This window comes from Corvus hawaiiensis, chromosome 19 (assembly GCF_020740725.1).
Source record: "Corvus hawaiiensis isolate bCorHaw1 chromosome 19, bCorHaw1.pri.cur, whole genome shotgun sequence".
Taxonomy (NCBI): domain Eukaryota; kingdom Metazoa; phylum Chordata; class Aves; order Passeriformes; family Corvidae; genus Corvus; species Corvus hawaiiensis.
In genome coordinates, this window is record NC_063231.1 from 6,714,496 (window position 1) to 6,736,213 (window position 21,718).

General features: G+C 49.1%; 1 protein-coding gene across 25 annotated transcripts in view; it reads right to left on the bottom strand.

Moving 5' to 3' along the window:
• Positions 1-21,718, bottom strand: part of CACNA1G (calcium voltage-gated channel subunit alpha1 G) — a 146,725-nt gene that overhangs the window by 54,606 nt on the left and 70,401 nt on the right. For 11 of the 25 annotated variants that reach the window (XM_048323351.1, XM_048323347.1, XM_048323341.1 and 8 more), the window contains exons 11-18: positions 13,137-13,288; positions 12,422-12,607; positions 11,189-11,303; positions 10,341-10,496; positions 6,122-6,190; positions 5,213-5,239; positions 3,265-3,358; positions 1,935-2,698 (exon numbers count right to left, since the gene is read on the bottom strand). In XM_048323351.1, coding sequence (XP_048179308.1) covers positions 1,935-2,698; positions 3,265-3,358; positions 5,213-5,239; positions 6,122-6,190; positions 10,341-10,496; positions 11,189-11,303; positions 12,422-12,607; positions 13,137-13,288 — 1,563 coding nt within the window. The remainder of the gene's footprint in view (positions 1-1,934; positions 2,699-3,264; positions 3,359-5,212; positions 5,240-6,121; positions 6,191-10,340; positions 10,497-11,188; positions 11,304-12,421; positions 12,608-13,136; positions 13,289-21,718) is intronic. The other 14 variants (XM_048323358.1, XM_048323364.1, XM_048323354.1 and 11 more) reach the window with 6 other exon arrangements.

Below are 21,718 nucleotides of genomic sequence, written 5' to 3' on the forward strand. Positions count from 1 at the left end.
TGTATTTCATTTTTTCCATTTAAAACGCAAGTTTTTTTCCTCCCTGACTTTGTCAAGGCTAATTTAGGAGCAAAGTTTCCCCCCAAATGTCAGGAGGGAATCCCAAAGGGAAGCTCTGCAACCTGGGGGTTCATTTTGCTAATCTAAGCAATATTTTCTGATCCATCTGGTTTAGTGATTTGCAGTGAAGACTTATTTCAGAGCATGAGGAAAGGCACCAGTCATCTGCAAGTGTCCCAGTTGTGGCTATCCCATGGGCTGGGACACAATTTATTTCCCCTATTCTGTCAATTCTTGCCCTTTTCATTTGCTTCTGACCATTGCATGGGAGGGTATTGAGGTGATCACACCCTCCATGGCCAGACCTCAGTACACAGAGGATGATGCTCAGTTTCTGCTAAAAGCAGATAATAAAAATTAAAAATCTTATCCAACAGTTCATTGTCAGCACTGGCTGGGGGCTGGAAGAGGAGGGACACATCCCATCACACCACACCCAGCACAAGGGGGACTGCTGGCTTTTGATCCTGGGGGGGGAAAAAGAAAGGGACCGGTGGGATGATTGGACCAGGTGAGCTGGAAAAGCAGCAGATGCTGGAGCATGAGAAAAAAAATCCCTAGCTAGCAATAAAGAGCATGGTCTCTTGAACAGTTTTAATAGTGGGGTTTTTTTCCAAAAATAATTACTGCTCCTTTTCTTACGAATTCAATTTATTTTATGGAAGTTAAGAAGCAGGTTATGACAATCAGTAAAAATCCCAGGCTGAGGATCCATGCTGGAGATGTAATGGGATAATGGCTTTTTGCAAAGGCGGTCACAGCTGAGTGACTCCATTCTGCCAGCACTAACTCTCCTTCTCCTCCCGTAAGGAACAGAGGACTCGGGAGCCAACGCTGCCTCTCACTTCCCTTCATATCATCCCAATTCCATTTTCATTCAATAAACTCCGTGCAAAAGAGTAAAATCACGTCTACAGTCTGCAGCTTTCCTGTTCTCAGAACAGCCCTGCTACCATCACATGTCTCTGCCCAAACCCTACCCGCTCCCCCAACAGAAACAGAGTCACCCCTGGGGATGACACATCAGACCATCACATTTTTAAATCTAGGAACAAGGTATAATCAAAGAGGTAACCTGGGAAGAGCAGGAAACACTCCAAAACTGGCCCCAATGGACACGTGACAGCCGGAACTGCGACACCCTTGTACCCAACTCAAGCCCCACTCTGCCAGTCACACAAACAACTTTGGAAAAGCAGCCAGATTCCCTTTTTTCCCCCTTAAGATACAAACATCCACGTGAAAAAAGGATCAGGAACCCTCATCCCTTCCCTGCACTTGCAGTCTTTTCAGCTAATATTTCCTAAATGCCACTTTTTGGATCTGTGAAAGAGACACTCATCGGTGAAATGCCTCTTCAGATGGAAATTAATGCAGAGCCTCTGAAATTACCACCATCTCCATGGGACTAATGCTGCCATGGGAATGGGGGACCAAGCCTTGCCCTTTCATTGTCTACAGAAATTTTCTGCTGCTGGTGTGGGGGCAGAAAACTGAATAACAGACAGAAAGCAGGGAGAGTTACTTGTTTTGCTTAAAAAAAAAAAAAAAAAAAAAAAAGGAAAAATGAACACAGAAAAGCATGTGTATTAAATAGATAGCCTTCACTCTGCATGATTTAGTGGAACCTGGGCAGTTCTGCCCTGATGTCTCCATCATGAGCCATCTGATACTGCCCTGTAACACTTAATAGGACACCAACCCCATTTCAGAGAGCATCCACTGCCCAGAAACCTTCTGGGTGACTCTGGTCTGGTCTGGCGGTGATGGTGAGACCTAATCCCTTTTGCACCCACTTGTGCACTCCTGAGACGGGGACAGGCTTTGCTTTGACAAGTCAAAAAGCCCAAAATGAGCACGTGGCACTTCCTTACCATGTTGCCTTCATCATCGCCATCATCACCATCCTGGTGGGGCTCATCCAGGTGGAGCTGGTGCAGCAGCAGACCCGGAGAGGTCCTCCCATTGCAGTCCTGGTGCTCAGAAGCAGAGGTTCTGGTGCTGTGCATGCTGCTGGTCCGGTACAGGGAAGGCACCTGCAGGGTATCCTGGAGGTCAAAGGACCCTTTTGTTTCCAGCGACTCCATGCGGTGAGGCAAAGAGCCATTGAAGCTGCCGGCCCGGCTGGAGTGCTCCTCATCCGAGCTGTCCCCTTCCTCGGAGCTCTCCTTCCCCTCCCCGGACAGGAGGGACCTGCGCTCGCCGCTCTGCCCCCGCCGCTTGAGGCTGGGGGCCCGGCCGATGCTGTTCCAGCTGGAGCGGCGGCTGTTCCAGGAGCTGCTGGCACGCCAGGGACTGTGCGGGGAGCTGCGGGTGCTGGGCTGCGGGAAGGACAGGGACAGGGAGCGCATCAGCCCCGTGTCACCCGCCCCAGGCCGGCGGGGGCGGCTGGATGGACGGACAGCCCCACGGACGCACTGAACATCCGCAGGAGGAGGTGATGCGAGTACCGGGGACTTGAGCTCGTAGGCAGCCGCGGGGTCCATGGAGACGCCGCTGGCCCGGCGGGACTCGTGGCCCTGAGCCGCGTCCCCGAACACGGCGCTCTTGGGCATGGGCATGGGCGTGGCGGCCGTGTGGATGATGAGCGGCGGGGTCAGGCTCTTCTTCAGCTCCGGGTGGTCGCTCAGGGCCATCACTGGAAAACACAAGCGGGTTTTAGGTGTCACACCTCAAGGGGGAACACCTACAGCCTGCTCGTGGGGAGGCAAAGCTGCTGCACAGGAAGGGCTCTGCTCTGAGCATCAGGGGGATGTGGGCCAAAAAACCCTTCTGGAGAATTGGGTCGTTCAGCCCAGCAGGGGGATGTCAAACAGGAATGGGATCAGGTGTCAAAGGGATCAGTGTCAGCGGTAGAGGAGAGCACACCCAAAATGTCGCCTGCTGCCCCTCAACCTCCAATCAAACACCCACCAGCTCCAACCCTGGGAACTTCCTGCCCACTCCCTCCATCCTCTTTCTCCAAACTCCTCCAGCAGAGGAGGAGACCAGACCTCTGGCTTGGTGAGGAAATTACAGTTCGAATGCAATCATGTCTCTCCCTGCCTGCATCCCACAATCCCACCCCGAGCGTGCTGCAAAGTCAAGCATGACACAACGGGGACCTACAGCGTTTCCTCTAGGAGGGTTTTTTCCTTTCGGACACACTGTTTGCACTGTTTTCCTTTCTGTGGAAGGGCCTGTCCTCCCGGGGTTATTACTCACAGGCTGGATTTGACAAGTTTTTCTTAAGTCCTCCCTCCTCTTCCAGGCTGCGGGGGAAGAGATCCCCCTCGGAATCGGACTTGGAAGCATCACCCTGGAGCAAAACAGAAGGCTTCAGCAAGGAGGCTGAGAGGCCACAGTGCATGGACAGCCCTCTGCAAAAATGGATTCCCGTGTCCAACACCACACCTACGGATCCACTGAACTGGGTACCACGATGCAACATCACCTTCCACAGAATGACGCATGCACAGGTTTATACCACAGACTAATTAACCTCCTCCCAGGAAGACGGATTGCCTCTGGCTCCAAACACGGTCCCAGAAAGGGATCAGGAGAAAAAACAAACTATTGCTTAATTTGTGCTGCTGGAATTGCATATGTGGCAGATGTTAGGGAAGGACAGATATCAATGAGCAATTTGAGGACAAAAGATGATCCTACTAAATCTCTCTGAATTTACACACCTAAAACTCCCTGGGTATGGCTCTTCCTAGTGATGCTTTGATGGAGCAATCCAGGGTTTGGAAAGGGCACAACAGACCCCGAATTTCCAACGTGACAAATGTGCACATGTCCATGGACGCCCCATCAGCACAGAGAGGATCCAGGTGGCAGTACCCAACATCGGCTGCCACAAGGGGCCCTTTCCCTCCCAGCTGCCACACACAAGAGGAGCGGGAGTTTTGGGGATTTATGCTGGATCATTTGGGGGGTTTAAATTCTGCTGTATCATTTCAAACGTCGGTGGTTGAGCGAGACCTGCCTGCTCTGACAGGTGCCCATCCTCAGGCAGAGGAAGATGATGTTGACCATTGCTCTCAACGTGGTGCCTGGGCTCTTGCTCAGTCTTGTGGCACAGACCCTGATTCTGTCCATTGGCACTGCAGAAAGGCGCTTAGGGTGTGGTATAGTCAGGATACACCTAAGAGGGGCAGAGGTGCTCGCCAGAACGATCGATACCCATCCAAAAAGAGGAGGATTCATGGCTGAAACCACTGCTCTGGCAAAGGGCACCAAGCCCTGTCACAATGGAGGAGAGGTGGGAAGGGGGGGAAGATGCTGGGATGGGAGAAGCCAAGCAGACCCTCACTTTAGCAGTGAGAGCCCAGGAGCCCCAGAAAACCCCACCAAGGCTAAGCTGCATCCCCAGGAGCCCTGGCCAGCACTGCTGAGGTTTGGTGCTCGGGTACCTGTTGATTGTAAAATCTCAGAAGGACCCAGCATGGGACAGGAGGAAGAGATGAATCCAACATAGGTCAGTGCCCTGCACCCCATTGTTAAGCAAAACCCCAGAGGGATGAGCCCCAATACTCTTCCCCTATTTAGTGTGGGGTCACTAAACTGTTAAAGATATTTTTTCCAGGCACACTGGACACTCTGAGATATTTTCAAGGCAAAAGAAAGTGTGACGTGAAGTGTTGGCTCAAAATTTCCTCTCCTGAGGATCCAGGACTTCTGTGCTTTTCAGGGAAGCTCCTCCTGCAGGACACAGTCTGAGAAGGTCAGGAATGCACCTTGCAAGGGGGAGCAGTAAAGTCAGGCTGGCCTGAGCTTTGCTGGAGTCAGATCCAGTCTCTGTGTGAACAGGGGCTCCAGCTGGCTCCAGGTATGCTCCCCACGGAGGCTCCCAGCTCAGCCTGTCATCAGGCCTGCCAGGAATTACTCATTCTCCCTAATGAGTTTTTAAAAAGAAATAAATAATGGGAAGAATTTGACGTGATTTGTATTCCTGGAGTGCTCTTCAACAGTCCCAAGGAAAGTTTTAAAGGGGCACAGTGAGACATGTGCCGAGAGGGAAAATCAGAGCTATGTGGGGACTTCCCACCCCCTTCCCCAGCACCAAACCCCACGTCTGGAGGGCAGTGAGCATCCCCTCCCAAACACCACGTGCCAGACTCAGGACGGTGCAGGCAAACATCTCGCAGCCGGCGCTGCTGCCCGTTACCTGTTCTTGCACTCCCAGTTTGCCTTTCTGGATAGAAAAGGGGTTATGAGAGAACAGGGAGTTAAAATCCTTTTGGGAAACGAGTGGATGTCAGGCTGGACCAGGCAGTACAACGGCTAAACCAGCCTGTACCAAAAGGGACTGACACACTGGGATACGAGGGGAAAGGGCTTTTGGGCTGAGGGAAAAGCCAGGCTTCTTGGAAAGGACAGAAAGGGAAGGGAGTGGTGAAGAGAGAGATGAGGTTGGCAGAAGGGTGAGGTTTTGGGGTGTGCTGTGCTTCGGAGATCCACGGCTTCCTCAGAGCTGAAGGGAACCATTTCACATCCTGTAACGTGGCATCCCGCTGGCAATCCCAGCATTCCCACCGGCCTTCCTGGGACACGCCACAGTGCAGCTGCTGCCATCCTACCCTGTCCTGCAGAGCACAGGGCTCCCACACACACGTCAACACACACACACCTATCAAAACAGGTTTGATTCCAGGTCCCTTCACTCCTGGGCATCCTCCCCCGCCTGTGTGAGGGAGCCTTGGCAGTCGTGCCCAGCAATCAGCATCACCATCCACATCCCCAGGATGTGACTGTGCCACGTGGCAGCCCCTTGGGGAGCCTTCCCCAGGGCAGGCATCCAGACAGGGGTCAGCGAGAGCTGTTGGCTGGAGCCACATCAGCCACTTTGAAGCACCCACCTTAATTTACCTGGCTCGCTCAAAGAAGGAAGGGACTTAAAATCAGGGCTGACTTGACAATGAGGGTGACAAAAAGGAAAGAAAAACCAAAAACCACTTCCAAAAGACCCAAATAAACCCCAAAAGAATGACAGCTACTACGATGAGAACAGCACCACGGTGTGTGACCAGGCACCACGAGAGACAAGCACGGTGGCGGTGGGATGTGCTGTACGTACCCCCGACGAGTCGACAGGCAGCTGAATACAGCTTAACTGCCCACTCGCTTCTTCTCGCTTGGAGATCTCCTGAAGGAGAAACGGGGGCAGGGAGGGGGGAGGAAGGGGAAGGTGGGGTTCAATTTTCACAGTTTCAACAGCAGGACTGAGTGGGGAATCAAAAAACACACAAGAAGAGGGAGGGAAGGAGAGGGGAAGGGGGAGGAGGGCAGTGTGTGGCCACGATGGAGAGCCAGGCACTGGATCCGTTCTGCTCAGCACAGGGAGAGAGTGGGTAGAGAGAAGCCCTTTGAAGGGACCAGCCTTACACCCTTTAAATTAAGTGTTTCGAACAGAGCTTGCTTCAGCTCCTAAGTGATAATTGTGCTAATGAAACACCAGCTAATAATTGAAAACATGACTTTTTTTTTTTTTTGCAGCTGTATAATAGCATCTTTATTTATTACGCCTTCATTAAGCAGCAATGGAGGCTTTTAATGAATGTTTGATTAACACAATATCAGTGCTCTTGTAGGTGAAATACCTAATTTCAGGAGAGACACAGTCCCTCGTCAGCCCTGTTGGTGGAGACACCCATTTAAATCAGCAGTTTAAACCAGGGGTCTGCAGCCAGAGGGGCACAGCCCCATCCTGAGAAATTCTGCCACCCCCAGGACCCCAACATCATTTCACAGCACCAGAAGTCAGCCTTTCCCTTCCCACTTGGAAACCACACATAATTTTTCACCTTGCTGTGTTTCCCCTTGCTCAAGTGGCTCTCCCCATATTCCTCAGCACTTTCCAGCAGTGTGGTGGTGCCTGGTCCTGTCCCACGGGCTGGGAGGGGGTTCCATGCTGCAGCAGGAGGGCACAGATTGTCCCACCAGCTGAATTTATTGCCTACAGGGCAATGGATCTTTCCTCTGGTTGCTAAATGGTTACAAAACTCATCCCAGCCTAGGCTGGGATGAAGAGGTTAAGGATTTGCCAGCAATGTGATGGACACTTAGCTTAAAGTCTTTGCTTGTAACAGAGAGAGACATGGAAAAGCCATCGAAAGGGAAAAGACGGAAACTTTTCCTTTCACAAGGAAAATCCCACTGAAGCCGATAGGAATGCAATAGGCAAGGGATGCAAGAAGAACACCATCCAAAATCTCCCCTGCAGGAGGAGGGGCTGTTCCCCCTGGTGAAAGCCCAGAAGTTGAACATCCGTATTTCCCCAAGGAAGCAGGTAATGTCCTGCAGAGAAAAGGATGGAGAGGCTGGAGGACCTGGGGTGCCAGGGAGGGAGCGGGGCACAAAGGAGGGGGAGGATCAAACCCACGAGTGAGGACAGGTGGGGACAACAGGACACAAACTGGGAGGATTACCAGTGCAAGAATACGCCTTGGAGATAATACTATTAGGAATTCCCTTGGGAGAGGAGCTTTATGCCTGACTAAGGGGAGTAATTCCTTTCTTCAGGGAGAAGTCTCCAAGGCAGGGACCTGAGTGGTCAGGCAGCAATTTCCACTTAGCAGCTTGATCAAACGGAGTCCTCTGCTCACCTCCTCCTCACCAACACCAGGGTCCAGTTCAATCAGGGAACGTGCAGTCAAAAAGAACCACGTGGTAAAAAGTCCTGCCTGTGCCTCTTGCATGAGAGAAGCTGGTTACCAAATTAAAGGCAAAAATGGGGGAAAAAAAACCCCACCTCAATCCTGCAAAATATATTGCTCTGTATTTAAAGTTTGGAAAAGGCCCTTTTAGTTTTTCAGCTGCTTATAGTCATCTGCTGCCTGGCAACTGGGGCTGCAAAGCCATGCACTAAAATTAACGAGGTGCTTGTGGATTGAGGAAAGGCACTCAAGGACCAGGGAGATAAAGGCAGCAGCCCCAGGATTGTGTTTCAGCCCAGAAATCTGAAGGAGAATGGAAAAAAAAACCCAACAAACTCAACTCAGAAGAGTCAAGTGCAGTCACGGGTGGGAGACACCGGGGTTTGTTTACAGTGAGAGATGATCTCTCTATTAATTCTGCTTAGGAGAGGATCCTCTCTGTGCTGGCTTGCAAAAACCAGAACGTGATCTGTTCGCAAAGCTACACCAGCAAAGCTGAATAAACATAAACCAGCAAGGCCAGACCTGGGGCCCAACCTCCAGAGACGTTTGCTCCCTGTCTGCTGCAGGAAACCTGGACTGAGCCGAGGGATCTCTTGGTGTCATTGCACTTCACTGGAAGAATGTAGAGGACTCAGAATAACGAGGATGTGGAAGGAAGATTATTATTAAAAAGCTATCATCAGTGCCTGAGATATAAAATAGCAGTGTAATCAGAGTCACAAATTATAGAAATATGGTGTGAGTTTGTTAAAATTGCCATTGCTGGGCAGGACTGGCAAACCAGCTCTTCAGGGGCTGCTCTGGTTCCTGGTCCCTGTGCCCACCTCAATACTGGCATGAGCATCACTGGCTTCAGGCTGTCCCAGTGCTGTCCAAAATCAGAGGTTCCTGCCTGATTTACACAGCCCTAAAAGCATATTTCAGCTCACACAGATAACCTGGAGCTGGCTCAGACCAGCCCAGCACTGCCCTGGCAGAGGAGAGGTGGGGGCAGTGGATGCAGCAGCCCAGCTGCAGCAAATAGCCAAGAGCAAATTTCAGGAGTGCTGCAGGCACTTCCCTGACTCCAGGGTAGCCATACTCTCAAGGACATCATTACTGGAATAAAACCACAACACATTAAGGCAGGACATGACTTTACAGGGAGTTGCACCATGGCACAGGTGGCCACAAGGCAAGGGATAATTTGCTGCCCAGGAAGAGGCATGCTGCAGTGGTAGAGCAGGAGCATGCTCCCCCATGGGAAAGCAGGCTGAGCCAAGGGGCAGAGGAGTCAGCCTCCCTCGAGGGCCAGGAGCTGGCAAAGGGGCTGCTGCATTTAAAGGCTGTATCCTTTTCTCTGCACAGTGGGTGCACCAGGTGTGCATCTCCTGTGCTGGTGACCTTCAAAGATCAATTTGCCAGACTGAACAAAGGTTGGGTTTCGAAGCTGTCACCAGGAGCAGACAAGGAGCTTTGTACCTCTTCTCACTCAGGCACGGGAACATTTTTGCTATTTGAGAGAACTGGGCAAGGGAACATTTTGCTCTTCTAGAGAACCCAGCAGTGATTGTCCCTTTGGCTGAATGGTGGGGGGCATTTACAGACAGAAACAGCTACAACAGTAACACTTAAAAAAGAAAAGCACCAGCACGGAGACAGACGATATAAAAAAATATTTCTTTTTGCTATGTCCTGGTATGACTCCATTAATTTAACTCCAGACTTCAAAAATAGTAATGATCTGTTTGTAGGGTGGCAGGATATTATAATACACATACAACAAATCCTAAATAATATTTATTCACCCCAGAATGCTTATAAAAATCAGAGATAGAGTGTAGAAGCACAGCCCATACAAGCAGACCCCAGTGAGGAGTTTTAGGTTATATTTACATCTCCAACCAACCACCCAGGCAGGGTGTAAGGGTCGCCTCCCCTTATGGGGGTTCTTCAACAGCTGAAAAGTTTTTTGCAGGGAGAAGGTGGGCATCACAGGTCCCCCACTCTGAGGGGGACTAGGTGACATGCACACCCACTCCAAGCTGGACAGTTGGATTGGCAGTAGGATAGAAAAAAAGGTTGAGCTCAAGCCTATGTGCCCCTCAAAGCCTCCAGAAACCCAGGATGTCTCATGGAAGCTCCCATTGCGAGGGAGCAGATGGCAGAGACCAGAAATCATATACTTTAAAATATGCAGAGCATTGCAGGGCTGGAAACTGGAAGAGCTCCATGAACGCATACCATGAAAAAAGATAATCGTGTCACTAATCTCTTACCAGCCTGTGTAAGTTTTCAGGAGGGGCCTTTAATCTGGATGACAAACACGGGGAAAACTGTTTCAAAGAGACTGTCATAGCAGCAATCCCATCCGCAGTGCCTGACTCACCCCTCAATTCCCACTCCTGCATTAATGCTAACAATGCTTTTCATTTAAGCCCTTCATTTAGAGGGTTTGCTGTATTAAATTGCACCATGGCTACAGAAATAAAAAAAGAAGAAGAAAAAAACCATAAAAAGAAGACCTAATATTTTACCCCACATTTTCCCCATACCACTTCTGTCAAGGTATTGCTGTCCGCCTCAGAAATCAGATTCCAGGATCTGGAGGCCCTGAAACTTGAGAAGAAAGCAAAGGCACGAGCATGAGGACATTACCTCTGTCTGGAAACCCTCTACCAGGATGGCCACCAGCAGATTAAAGAGAACGTAATTCCCAAACGTCATGAGAGCGATGAAGTAGAGAGCAGCCCAGGATGAGGTGGAGGCCATCCCATTGTAAAGGACCTTGTTCCAGTCTTCCTGGGTCAAAATCTGCAGAGGAAGGGTATCAGGACTGTGGAGATGCTGGAGGATAGCATGCTGGGTATCCACGCTCTGGATAGGCCAGACAAGCTTTTAGGGTATCCACTGTAGCTGTAACCATAAGAGGATAAATCCCTTCTGAGCCACAGAAGACCAGAGGACCAGAGTGACTGTGATTCCTAACCACCAGCAAGGACCCTGTGCAAAGTGCCCTGACCATCCCCCATGTCCAGGGACAGCCATAAGGGAGGGTAACATCACACTGGTCAGACCTTTCCTTTGGTCAGTCAAAATGACTAAAAGTCCTCCACAGATCCCAGAGTTACAGGGCCCAGAGCTGCTAGGAAAAAAAAACCCTGCACATATCAGCTATAAACCAGATTCCATTATTTGTCGAAATACCACTGCAAATGGTCCTGATCTCCTCCTTTCCAACCTTTCCCTCTACATTTACTTTCACCCACCCAGTCCATCTTGTGTGCAAACACAAGAGCCTCCTGCCTTGGCAGCCCCTCCTCACCAGGATTCTGATTTGGTCTGGAAAACAGTCTGAAAGCCCCCGTAAACCTGCACTTGTGGTTCTGGGTTATCTCCTTTCCACGGCATGGAGCTTCACTAAGCTCCGTCAGATGCGTTGGGAAACAACCCCAGTCTTTGCAGTCCCAAAATGCCCATCAACTGTGGCATTTTCCATTTTGTACCTGGAAAACAGTGACGATGGCCCAGAGCAAGGAGTCAAAGTTCTTCCTGTCGGGCAGAGTGTCACCATCCCGCTCCGAAGCAAACTTACAGCCAAAGAGGTGCATCCCCAGGATGCTGCAAATGACAGGAAGCAGGGGCTCAACAATGGGACCACCACACAAATCAGTAATCACACAGCAGGGTGACCGTCTCCTGATTTCACCTGGGTAATTCCTTTTTATGTTTTTTTTAAAAAGATGGATCCTTTGTTCGCTGAAAAACATGCCTTGAGATCACGCAAACCAGTTGTGAATTTAGGTCAAATCTGTCAAGGAGTTTCAACCAAAAAGTATGTCTGCTCCTTATTTTTCTTCTGCTTCATTTTTTGTTAGTCAAAACATTGTCTTTCAACATTTTCTAAACAAAATGTTTTGACTTTCTGTTTTGCAATGACACATTTTCAGCAAAATATGCTTCAATTGAATTAGGAAGACAAAAAGGGTTTCTGTGAAATGCCTGAGTAAGACATATCAGGGGACTCAGAACAGCTTTTTCAATTTTGACAGGAGAACAGAATACCTTTCATTACGGATAGGTACTAAAGGAATAATCTGCTTTTCCCTGCTCTCTGCCAGTAACCTGAATAATCAAATTATTTACAGCTCTACTGAGCACCACAGCTGCAAATGGCAGTTTTGGAGTCTCACTGGAAGAAGGGACATTATCCCCTGGAAGAGACTGGCTCTCTTCAGCCTTCCCAGTGCCTGCATTGCTCAAACACCACAGTTGGCTGTAGAAGGAGAAAGGCTCCTCTCAAAATCTAGACCAAAATCTAAAAATACAGGGCTACGCCAACCCTGTTTCTAACATTTCTACTTGTCTGAAGACGAGGCCATGAAAAAGCACAAGCACTGCCACGTCTGACATTTTTTTAGGAACATCATCCTCTCCTTGGCAATATTTTTAGTACCAGGCTTTCTGATAGTTGGTATGTAACAGGATTGCTGTCTTGGGGTGATGTCAAGGAATCATCCAGCCTGAAAGATTTTCTTTGTAAACCATTTTGCAAAGACAAACGTCTCATTGGGCCAACTGAGAGAATTTAGGGCAGCAAACCACAGCCAGCAATGCTGTTCCTGGGACCATTCAGCTAAGCCATGTCTTGGTATGGACTCTGTCATCTCCTCATCCCACCACAGCATCCCACCTAAAAACTCAGAGCAACCTCAGGACAGGGAATTGGAAATGCTCACCTAAAGATGAAGATGAAGAGCATCAGCAACATACAGAAGGTGGCCACGTTGTCCATGGTCTTCATGAGGACGACAAGCTGGCGTTGCAGGGCTGGCATGAAGCGAACCAGCTTCAACACCCGCATGAGACGAAAGGTGCGCAGGACCGAGAGCCCCCCGCCCTGCTGGCCCACGATCTCCCACACGCTGAGGACAAAAAAGGTCAATGCAAGGTGACAGGACAATGCCTTGTGCAAAGGCCCGGAGGAGAGAAAGTGAAGGGAAGGTGAAATGCAGAGAGAAGAGAGATAGAAAGTGGGCAGAGATGTGCTGCCAATGCCTGCGGTGATCTGGACTCTGTCCAGGCTTGCAAAGAGCAGAGCCCCACTTGAGTGTCAAAAATACGCCTGGAAATCAGTGACTGCAGCTGCAGGGGCAATTATAGCTTTTGCATGTGCCAAAAAACCAGAGATACTTAATCAGGGACTCGTTGTGCCATTTGGATCCCAGGCTGTCCCAGGACATCGGGACTGATAGCTTTCTGCTTGGGCCTCTCTCTAAAATGACCATAAAATCATCCCAAGATATGTATTAGCAATCATGCCTAAGTGCATTAATTACAGAGGGAAGTGTAAAGTGTCACAGGAAGGTATTTATGCCAACTCTCCATTACTTTCTGTTTAATTAAACAGCTAAATGAGGAGAAACACACATAAAGAAAGCTCAAGGTTTGTACCTAATCACCACAATGATCCCATCAAAGATGTTGTATGGATTCTTAATGTAGCCAAAAGGACCATAAACAAGGACTTTCAGCAGCATCTCCAGGGCAAAGAGACTTGTGAAGACGATGTTGCTGATCTCCAGGGCATTGGTAAGTTCCTCTGGCTGGGGAAAGAAGAGAAGGAAATTGAGGAAACAAACAGCACAGCTCCATATCCAAAAATCACATGTGGAAACACAACAAACCCCAGTACTGCAAGTGTGAGAATACTGATGCTAATGATGTGGTGAGAAAATGGCAATAGCTCACTCAAAGCCCAGGAGATGGAAGGAAAATACTTTCAGCGTGTTTAAGGTTTAGAAGTCCATTGTAATTTCAGCAGGTAAATCCAGACATGGACTTCACGTTAATCAGAGCTTTAGTACCACCTCAGGAGGTTTAGGCAGAAGTGGCATGTACTGAGGCTTAATGCTCTGACATCCCCCACACTGATTCTCCTTATGCAGAAGGGAAAGTCGGGCCATTTTCTCACGTAAATATCCCTTTAGGGCCTGTCTTTTTATTTAGTAGCTCATCAAAAGATTTGAGCTAAGATTTTTCAAAAGCAGAGATCTGAGGTGATATAACCAGGATGGCTCAAAAAAAAAAAATCTCATTACTCAAAAAAAAATCTCATTATCAGGAGGCCCCAAATCTGCAACAGAGAAAGGACCTGATCCTGGCATTCCAAACGGGCAGTCTGAAAACAGAGGTATGAAAAAACCCCAAAAACTTAACAAACACACTCCTGGTAATCTCAGACCTAAATTAATACCTTTTATGTTTTTTTAGCACGCTGCACAGAGGGTTCCCAACAATGCCTGCAGATGCCCAGCGCCGCGCTTTTCCCGACGGGTGGGCGGGCATTATCGGAAAACATATGGCAGAAGACAAAACCCGGTGGTGTAGTCTGTGTAGGACCAGTCAGTGGCAAAGACAGGATCCACATATCAGATCCCTTCTCCCCGTTCAACCCCAACACATGGCCGTGGCTGCACCTTTCTGCTGCAAGGCTTCATTAAAATCAGGAGCTGACGCTGCGCTGGCAGACGGCAGTGGGGTCACAGCAGCGGCGCTGAGGTGGCGTGGGGCAGTGGGCTGGCACAGCTCACCTCACAGCTCACACACAGCGGCTGCGAGGCTCCCCTGGGGCAGTTTGGCACTGGCTGGTCTAAATCCCCACTTGTGGCTTTAGATGCCTGGACCATAACCATGGTGGGTTATGGCCAGATGTGCACGTTCACAGCAGCCACGCTATGAGCAGAAGACAATGTGCCACACATGCAGTTGACTGCACCTTCCACTTACATGAAACATATTCATGACTGGCCAAAAACTTCCTGTGACAGACCAGGAGCTGCCACACCACAGCACAGGCTGTAGGGTTTGACTTGAGGTCACCCAACCCTGACACCATGAGAGCAGAGAGCTCAGGGACAGAGTCAACACTTGCTCATCCGTGCCTCAGAGCCCCAAAAAACTACGGTGACCAAAGGGTTCATAGATACATGCTGGGGAAAAAACCCACATAAACCCATGCAGGCATTTGAATCTTTGTTTCCAAGGGTTAAACTACTCAGGCCCAGCCTTTGCAGCTCAAGTTCCTCCAACCCAGCTTGAGGGTAGATGGGGACCCAAATTGGTGTGGTGTTATCTCAGCACAGTAGTGAATCCCTGAGGACTTGCACAGATATTGGAAGGAGCTTGTGATGACACAGGATAGCAAAGGGGAAAACAGCAGCATTTAAAAGAAAATGTAATAAAAAAGAAAAAAAAAAGGTGTTGAACACAACTTATACCTCAAATATCCTTGCTGAAAAACAGATCCCTTGGCTAGAGCTTGCCAAACACGCCATGCACACAGCCCAAATCACCTGCTCACTGATCTACAGCTAAAATACAAATGCTGCGGCTCCTGATATTAAATTCGGCTGTGGTTTAATGCCGTAATACCTATGGGAACACTCAGACATGGGGTAATAAATAGGCCAAGAACTTATATGTCAAGTTGTACCTCAGGACAATTTGCAAGAGCTGCAATTCTACATTACTCACAAAAAAATGCCAACTCATTCATGAGTGCCCCAGCGCCGAGGCAGGCTGTGCTGTTATCAGTACCGCAGTGATACGGCTGGAAAGGAGACGTGGTCCTGGAAGCTTTCCTTCTCATCCATCAGCACCACTAACCTGGACTCTGAAGGCTGATTTCCACCCTCTGTTCCCCCTCTGCAATGGTGCTGTCAAATCTAACTGGCCCTGCAGGCACAACCCAGTTAAACCCCTTGCCCAGCATCTCCCGCAGCCACAACATCCCTTCCTCGTGGGGGCTGACATGGAAAACCCAACAGCACTGGAAGGGTTGACATGTTAATAGCATGGATTCATGAAACTTTGGACTTCGTGGGTACTTTCTGGTCAGAGATGTTTTTGGAACGTGCAAATCCAGATGGGAGGTGCTGGCAGGGCATAGCTGGGTGATGTGGGGAGGCAGAGGGGGAGCAGCACTTACACAGAAACTCTCCCAGGACCCCCGGCACACACTGGAGGAGCCATGATCCCTCTGGCCCATGAAATTTCCCTCCCAGACCACCCAGCTCAGGAGATATCCAACACCCAAATAGCCCTGGCACTGGCTTGGGAATGCTATGGGACACAGCAGTGACAAATCCCTCTGCCTCCCACTGCTTCACCCCAAAAAAGCTGCCTGCCCCCCCACTCCTCCTCCACACACTCCTTTTCACTTCTCTTGCACGAAACAGGTTTTATTAGCTGAGACACTGGGCAGACATAATAAAAATGAAGAGTGGGAACTCCTGAACCAGAGGTGAGAATTAATATCCGAAAATCTAAGATTAATGGCCAAACTGGGTTGAAATAGAAAGGGAAGATTTCCCTTTCATGCATCCAGGAGAAGAGAAGAGTCTCCAGAGCAGCCTGGAGCTCTGCTGGGGTGGGCAAGCTGAGCATCTACTGGAAGCACACCCCACTCTGACCTGGCTGAAATCAGCTGAGCTATTTTCCTTTGGGAAACTACATATCCCTAAACAGTTGAGATGGGGCGATGCAAATTACTTGGGGGATTTCAGAGCCATCTGTGGAGCAGGGCAGCCCCCCAAGACCCTCAGCCCCACTCAGGGGTCCCCAGGGCAGCTCATGAGTCCCCTGAAGCAGCTCAGCATCCCTTTCAAGGGACACAGAGCTGAAGCTGGTCCATGGGGCACCCCTGCCGTAAGCACCACTGGGATTTATTTGTACCAAGAGAGGGGGGCTGTTATCATGATCCTGCCCCGGGGAATCCCAGCCAGGCAGTGGGGATTCAGACCCTTCTGAGAATGCCAGATATGGGATTTTCATTCAGCCACAGATGTATATAGATAATAAGATTATTTATAAGATGCTTCTACTCTAGAGAAATCACAAATATGTCTGAGACCTCTTTCCTGAGACATCATTACAGTACAGCAGGAACATGATTTTCTCTCCCATGGGAATTGAAATTATCATCCCATCCCAAAAAGGAATTCAGAGTTTCAGACTTGGCAAACTAAAACATTGCACAAAATCTTGGAGGCTCTACCCTCTATTTCAGTCCCCAATCCTTTATCCCTTGTGCTCTGTACTGTAAATCAACCAAAATTGAAAAACATAAATAAAAGTCAGCTTGAAGAAGAACATGGAACTTTTTGTTCCCCAGCTGTCCAAATGGACATTTTAAACACCTCAGACAACATATTCCAATAAAGTTGGGGGGGTTTTTGAGGCCATTTCACTGAAACTGCTCCTTTCCCATGAACAGCTTCAAATGTGATAAACTGCCATTTTCTGACAATAACTGTCTCATCAAAACACTATCGACCAGCTGTAGACATGATGTACCTGAGAGAGTCACTGACTCCTGGCACACAACCAGCTCCATGGATCCTCACTGGGCTGTGAGGAAAAGAGCTGGCAAAAATCACTCAGATTTTCTCTCTGAGGGCCACAACACAGCACCTGGGGGAAGTAACATCCTTCCTTTGACTAAATGATATATTGTGGGGAAAAAAAACCCCCTCCAGGATCACCCTAAAAAAAGGACATTTTTCAGGAAGCAGAACTTGAGGTGCAGAGCCTGGGGTTTCTATCCAGCACAAAGCCTCTACCCACCACCCCCATTACAGCACAGCTGCCACAGCCTCAGCTTCTCCATTAAAAGAAGAGTCTGCTAATTCTCTCATCAGTAGCAGCAGTGCCTAATTAAAAGGAAAGCATCCTATGATTAAACGAGCAACACCCAGAAAGAGCAAGATCCAAGCATAATTCAGCTGTGGTACAAAACGCCAGCTCTGCCAACGAGCCCTCAGTAAACACCGAATTTTGTTTCCAGGACATCTCGCCTTGCTGGACACACAGACGTGTTGTCCTGGATAAATCATTCCCTGTTAGCCTTCTGTTTGTGTAGTGTCGATTTGTTGATGTACCAAACAGCACATTGACAAGTTGTGGCAGCACATGAAATCGGAGCAGACAGGGCAGTGTCGCTCAGAAAACACCGCGCGGCATCAGGGGCGGCGGGAGGATGCGAGCCCTGGGCACACACCCAGACCTGACCCTGCCTGGCAGGGGGCAAGCGTGGCAGCCAGGAGGGCATGCTCTCTGCACCCTGCCTGGAGGATTCAGGCAGGGCCGTCTGGCACCAAGCAGGGCACTGCCAGGGGAGATGGGAGGAGGCAAGGGAAGGTGTCCCCAGAGTGCCTCAAGAGGTGTCTCAAAGGTGGACCAGCACCTTGCCCTTTTTTGGCACTCAGAAATAGGCTGTAATGCATTTCTTTATTTTTTTCACCCTATTTTTAAAGCTGAGTAGAAGCTCATGAGCAAGATTTCTAATGGCAGAAGGAACATGCTCCATTTCTATGTGAGCACATGCCACTTCTCCCTACACACAGGGCCCCAAGGTGTCTGCTGAGCAAGCGAGGCTGCGGGCACTGCGTAGGGAAGAAGGTGAGGACAGGAGCTGGGGCCATGAAAACTGCAAGCCCTGGGGCCTGTGTTCCCCAATTTCTGAAAAACAAGCCCTGCTGCTGGATGAAGTGCAACCAAGTGCCCTGGCAGGCAGTGCCCAGAGCTTTCAAGGCTTCCAACTCCTGCCTTCCTCCAGCTGAGACCCATGTAGGGCACAGGCTCTTCATCATCATCATCAGACCTGCACCCAGTGCCATGGGCATGACTGGCACAGATCCCACACCCCCCTTGTCCAGACAACGAGCTCTGGGATGCAGCCAAGCCTGGTCTTGCCCAGCCCCTGCCCCTGGGACACCAACACAAAAGAGCAGAAGCACCCCAGTGTCTTTCCTCTCTATCTTTCTAACAATAAAACAGAAAAACCCCACAGCACAGAAGGAGGGATGGGACAACCAGCCAGGAGGCAGATCCCTCCTGATCCCAAGAGACATCTTTGGGATATCACTCTGCTTCTGTGAGCAGATCCAGAAGACCGTGAAAACTTCTAACCCATTCAAACTGCTGCAAGAATAAAACCTTTCTGAAATCATTACCATGGCAACTAGGAAAAATAACACAGAAAGAAAATAGCGACCTCAGCTATTTCACAGGAAACACCAACAATGTTTTACTGACTCATCACTTGCAGATTCCTAATATCTATACATAAGAAAAAAATCAAATGGGTCACACAAAGATAGGATTTTCAACTTGACACTGCTCTGTTAAGATCCTCTCCACCCTCCACGTGGGTGCAGACACACACCAGGTCCACCTCAAAACAGGAGCCAGACCACAAGTCCTGGGGCAAAATACAAGAAATTCTAGCGAACAGAAGCAGCCCTTAATTAACAAAATGGGTGCCCTTTCTTTGCCCTCTCCCATGCTCAGTTCCCCATCACTGATAGCTGATGGCTGTGTCCTCACTCAACCCACAAGCCTTCTCCATGCACTGCCTTCATCACATCCACGTTAATCCCCCTGTATCAGTGCACCCACCGAGCCATGACCATCCAAAATACCACTTTGGTTCCCTTCAGAAAATACAGCTCCTGTTAGCCCCAGAGCTGCTTGCGACTTTATAAATAGAAACTCAATCCACGCATATTTTCAGCAGTGACATTCATTGTCTTTGGGGCTCCTTAAAAGGTATCAGGCTTTAACTATAGTCCTGGGTCCAGCACTGCAAACCTGAGCCATGCTTAATCAGGGTCTGATAGGCTTCCTCTACTCGTCCTTTGCCAAATTGCTTAAAGAAAACAATTCAGAAAGTAGCAGGATTGCAGCAGGTTTGCTCTGCTCCTCCTGGGGCTGGAGACATGGAAAAGGGCAGCGTGCTCGCTGCTCAGTGGGCTGGAGGAGGACTGCTGGGATGTTCAGGATTTACAGGCATTTATTATAAGGAAATGACTTTGACAGACAAGTGAACAAGTCCAGTTACATCCCTTCACTGCATGGGAAAGAAGGATTTTCTTACGGGCTGAATAGAGGCTGAATATTTCATGCCACGGCAAGTAATGCTGTAAGAAAGGGAGGAAAGCAGCTTTCATTTCAGAGAAATCAGAGCTGTCTGCACAGGAGGGATTCCCCTTCCACCACCTCTGCTAATCTCCTTGTCTTCCACCCAGCCTTCCCCATTCCAATCAACAAATGTCCCTTCCATCCCCACATCCGCAGGGATGTGGAAGGAAGGGACTGAGTCCTGTGGACACGGCACCTCCTGGTGCAAGACCTTCCTCTCCAGCATATCTTTGTTGCGTAACCATGGCAAACAACTGAATTCTCTGGCCCCCATTGCCCATGGGCTGTGTCCTCAGGCACCTCCTGTCTAACTTGAGAGTGGGGTGCAAATGAAGGGACGAGCCCCAAATTAGATGGAGAATTTCATCAACCCACCCTGAAGGGACCTGCCACAAACCATTGCTGCCCAGACCCGTAAACAGACCACACCCCTCATCACCAAGCCCTGCAGCTGGGTTCTCTTTATCACTCTCACGAGGCACAGATATTCTTGCCTGAACTCCTTATCTCTCTCTGCTTGAGATTTCTGGATTAATATTATCCCAGAAAATGCAAGAAAAACATGAACTAGCTCATCCCTCTGCCCAGGTTTCGAAGGAGCTTAAGCTGAACAAAAGCTGCATTTCCACTTGGTCATACCTTGTAAGTACTTGAGATTTAAAACCCTCTATTTATGGTTAATCTAAACCAAGTTTGAAACTTATCTCCCCATTAGTACTTGAGAAGGGACTAGGGGGAGGGAGGGAATAAAAAGAGGGAAAGAAAAACGCTGTCACTGTAGGGCTCCTGCACAGTTCTGCTGAACCTGGGTTTCTGGTGCTGGTAACACTATCTCTAATGCTGACAGACATCCATGGGGGAAAAGCCGCTCGTTCCCTAACATCAGCAAAAAACCAATTATAACAAAGAGCTGAAATCCAGCAGAGATGAGGGAAAAAGCACTTGGCTCCTGTCCCCGCTCCGGGCTGAGCAGGGTGGGAATGGGCTCTGTGAGGACACGAGTGGCAGCAGGGCAGAGTCGTGGGTGCTGACAGCATTGGGACAAACCTCCACCAGGAGAACCGGGGAAAAATATGGACTGATCCCTGGGAAAACACCAACAACCAGAAGTGCTTACAGATGAAAGCATTTGCTGGTGCAAGCTGAGGGTGCTCCAGATGCTCTAGCTGAATTTCCTGGCTCCCACCCAAGGGGAACAACCACAATAATCAAAGAAGGAACAGAATGAAATGCCTGGCTATCTGCAGAGAGCAGCAATTTTTCATCCACGCAGGGATGAAGCGAGTTTTGAAAGCGCACATCATTTTCGCATTTCACCAAGCCAGAGTCTCTTCTCAACGCTGCCTGAGCAGAGATAACACGAGGGTATGGATGGCAACTGAAACAACAGCTGTAATGATAGGATCTAAGACAGCCTGAGTATTTCCAGCCTCTGAACTAAATTAACAGGAAAGGATTGACACTTACAGTTCCCCAACCAGGGAGCTGAAGAAAACTTTGGTAGGTGTCAAGGAATCTATATAGGCTCATCCTTAAAGCATGCAGAGAACTGATTTATCTGATAAAAATAAATACCCTTTCCAGCTGCATGAAATCTCATTTAATTTTCAAGTAATTCAGTCTCCAGAACCAGGGTAAAGTCTGCTTTGTAGGCACAGCCTATTTTTTAATGACTAAGAGGACCATGGCACCACTGTATTTTTTACCCCTGGAAGAGCTTCACAAGTGAGTCAATTAAAACATGGGAGCTCCTACAAGACCTCATAAACCCTTTAAATCCCCAAGAAGCAGAAGAACCCCATAAGGTCCATAAAAAGAATTACCCTCAATAACAAATAGAGAGCTGGTTTTGAAGTCAGTGATCCCAGCGATTAACAGGTCCGATGACTTCCATTAGCGTTGACTCCTCCAGTCTCCAACAACAAGCTATTAATAAGAGTAATTTCTGCATAAGCAGGAGCTAATTGAATACAGCACGTGCAAACCTATAGGGCACCTCATTTTCCTGCCACGGGAGCGCCCCTTGCAGCTGGAGTGCCGAGGAATTTAGCTGA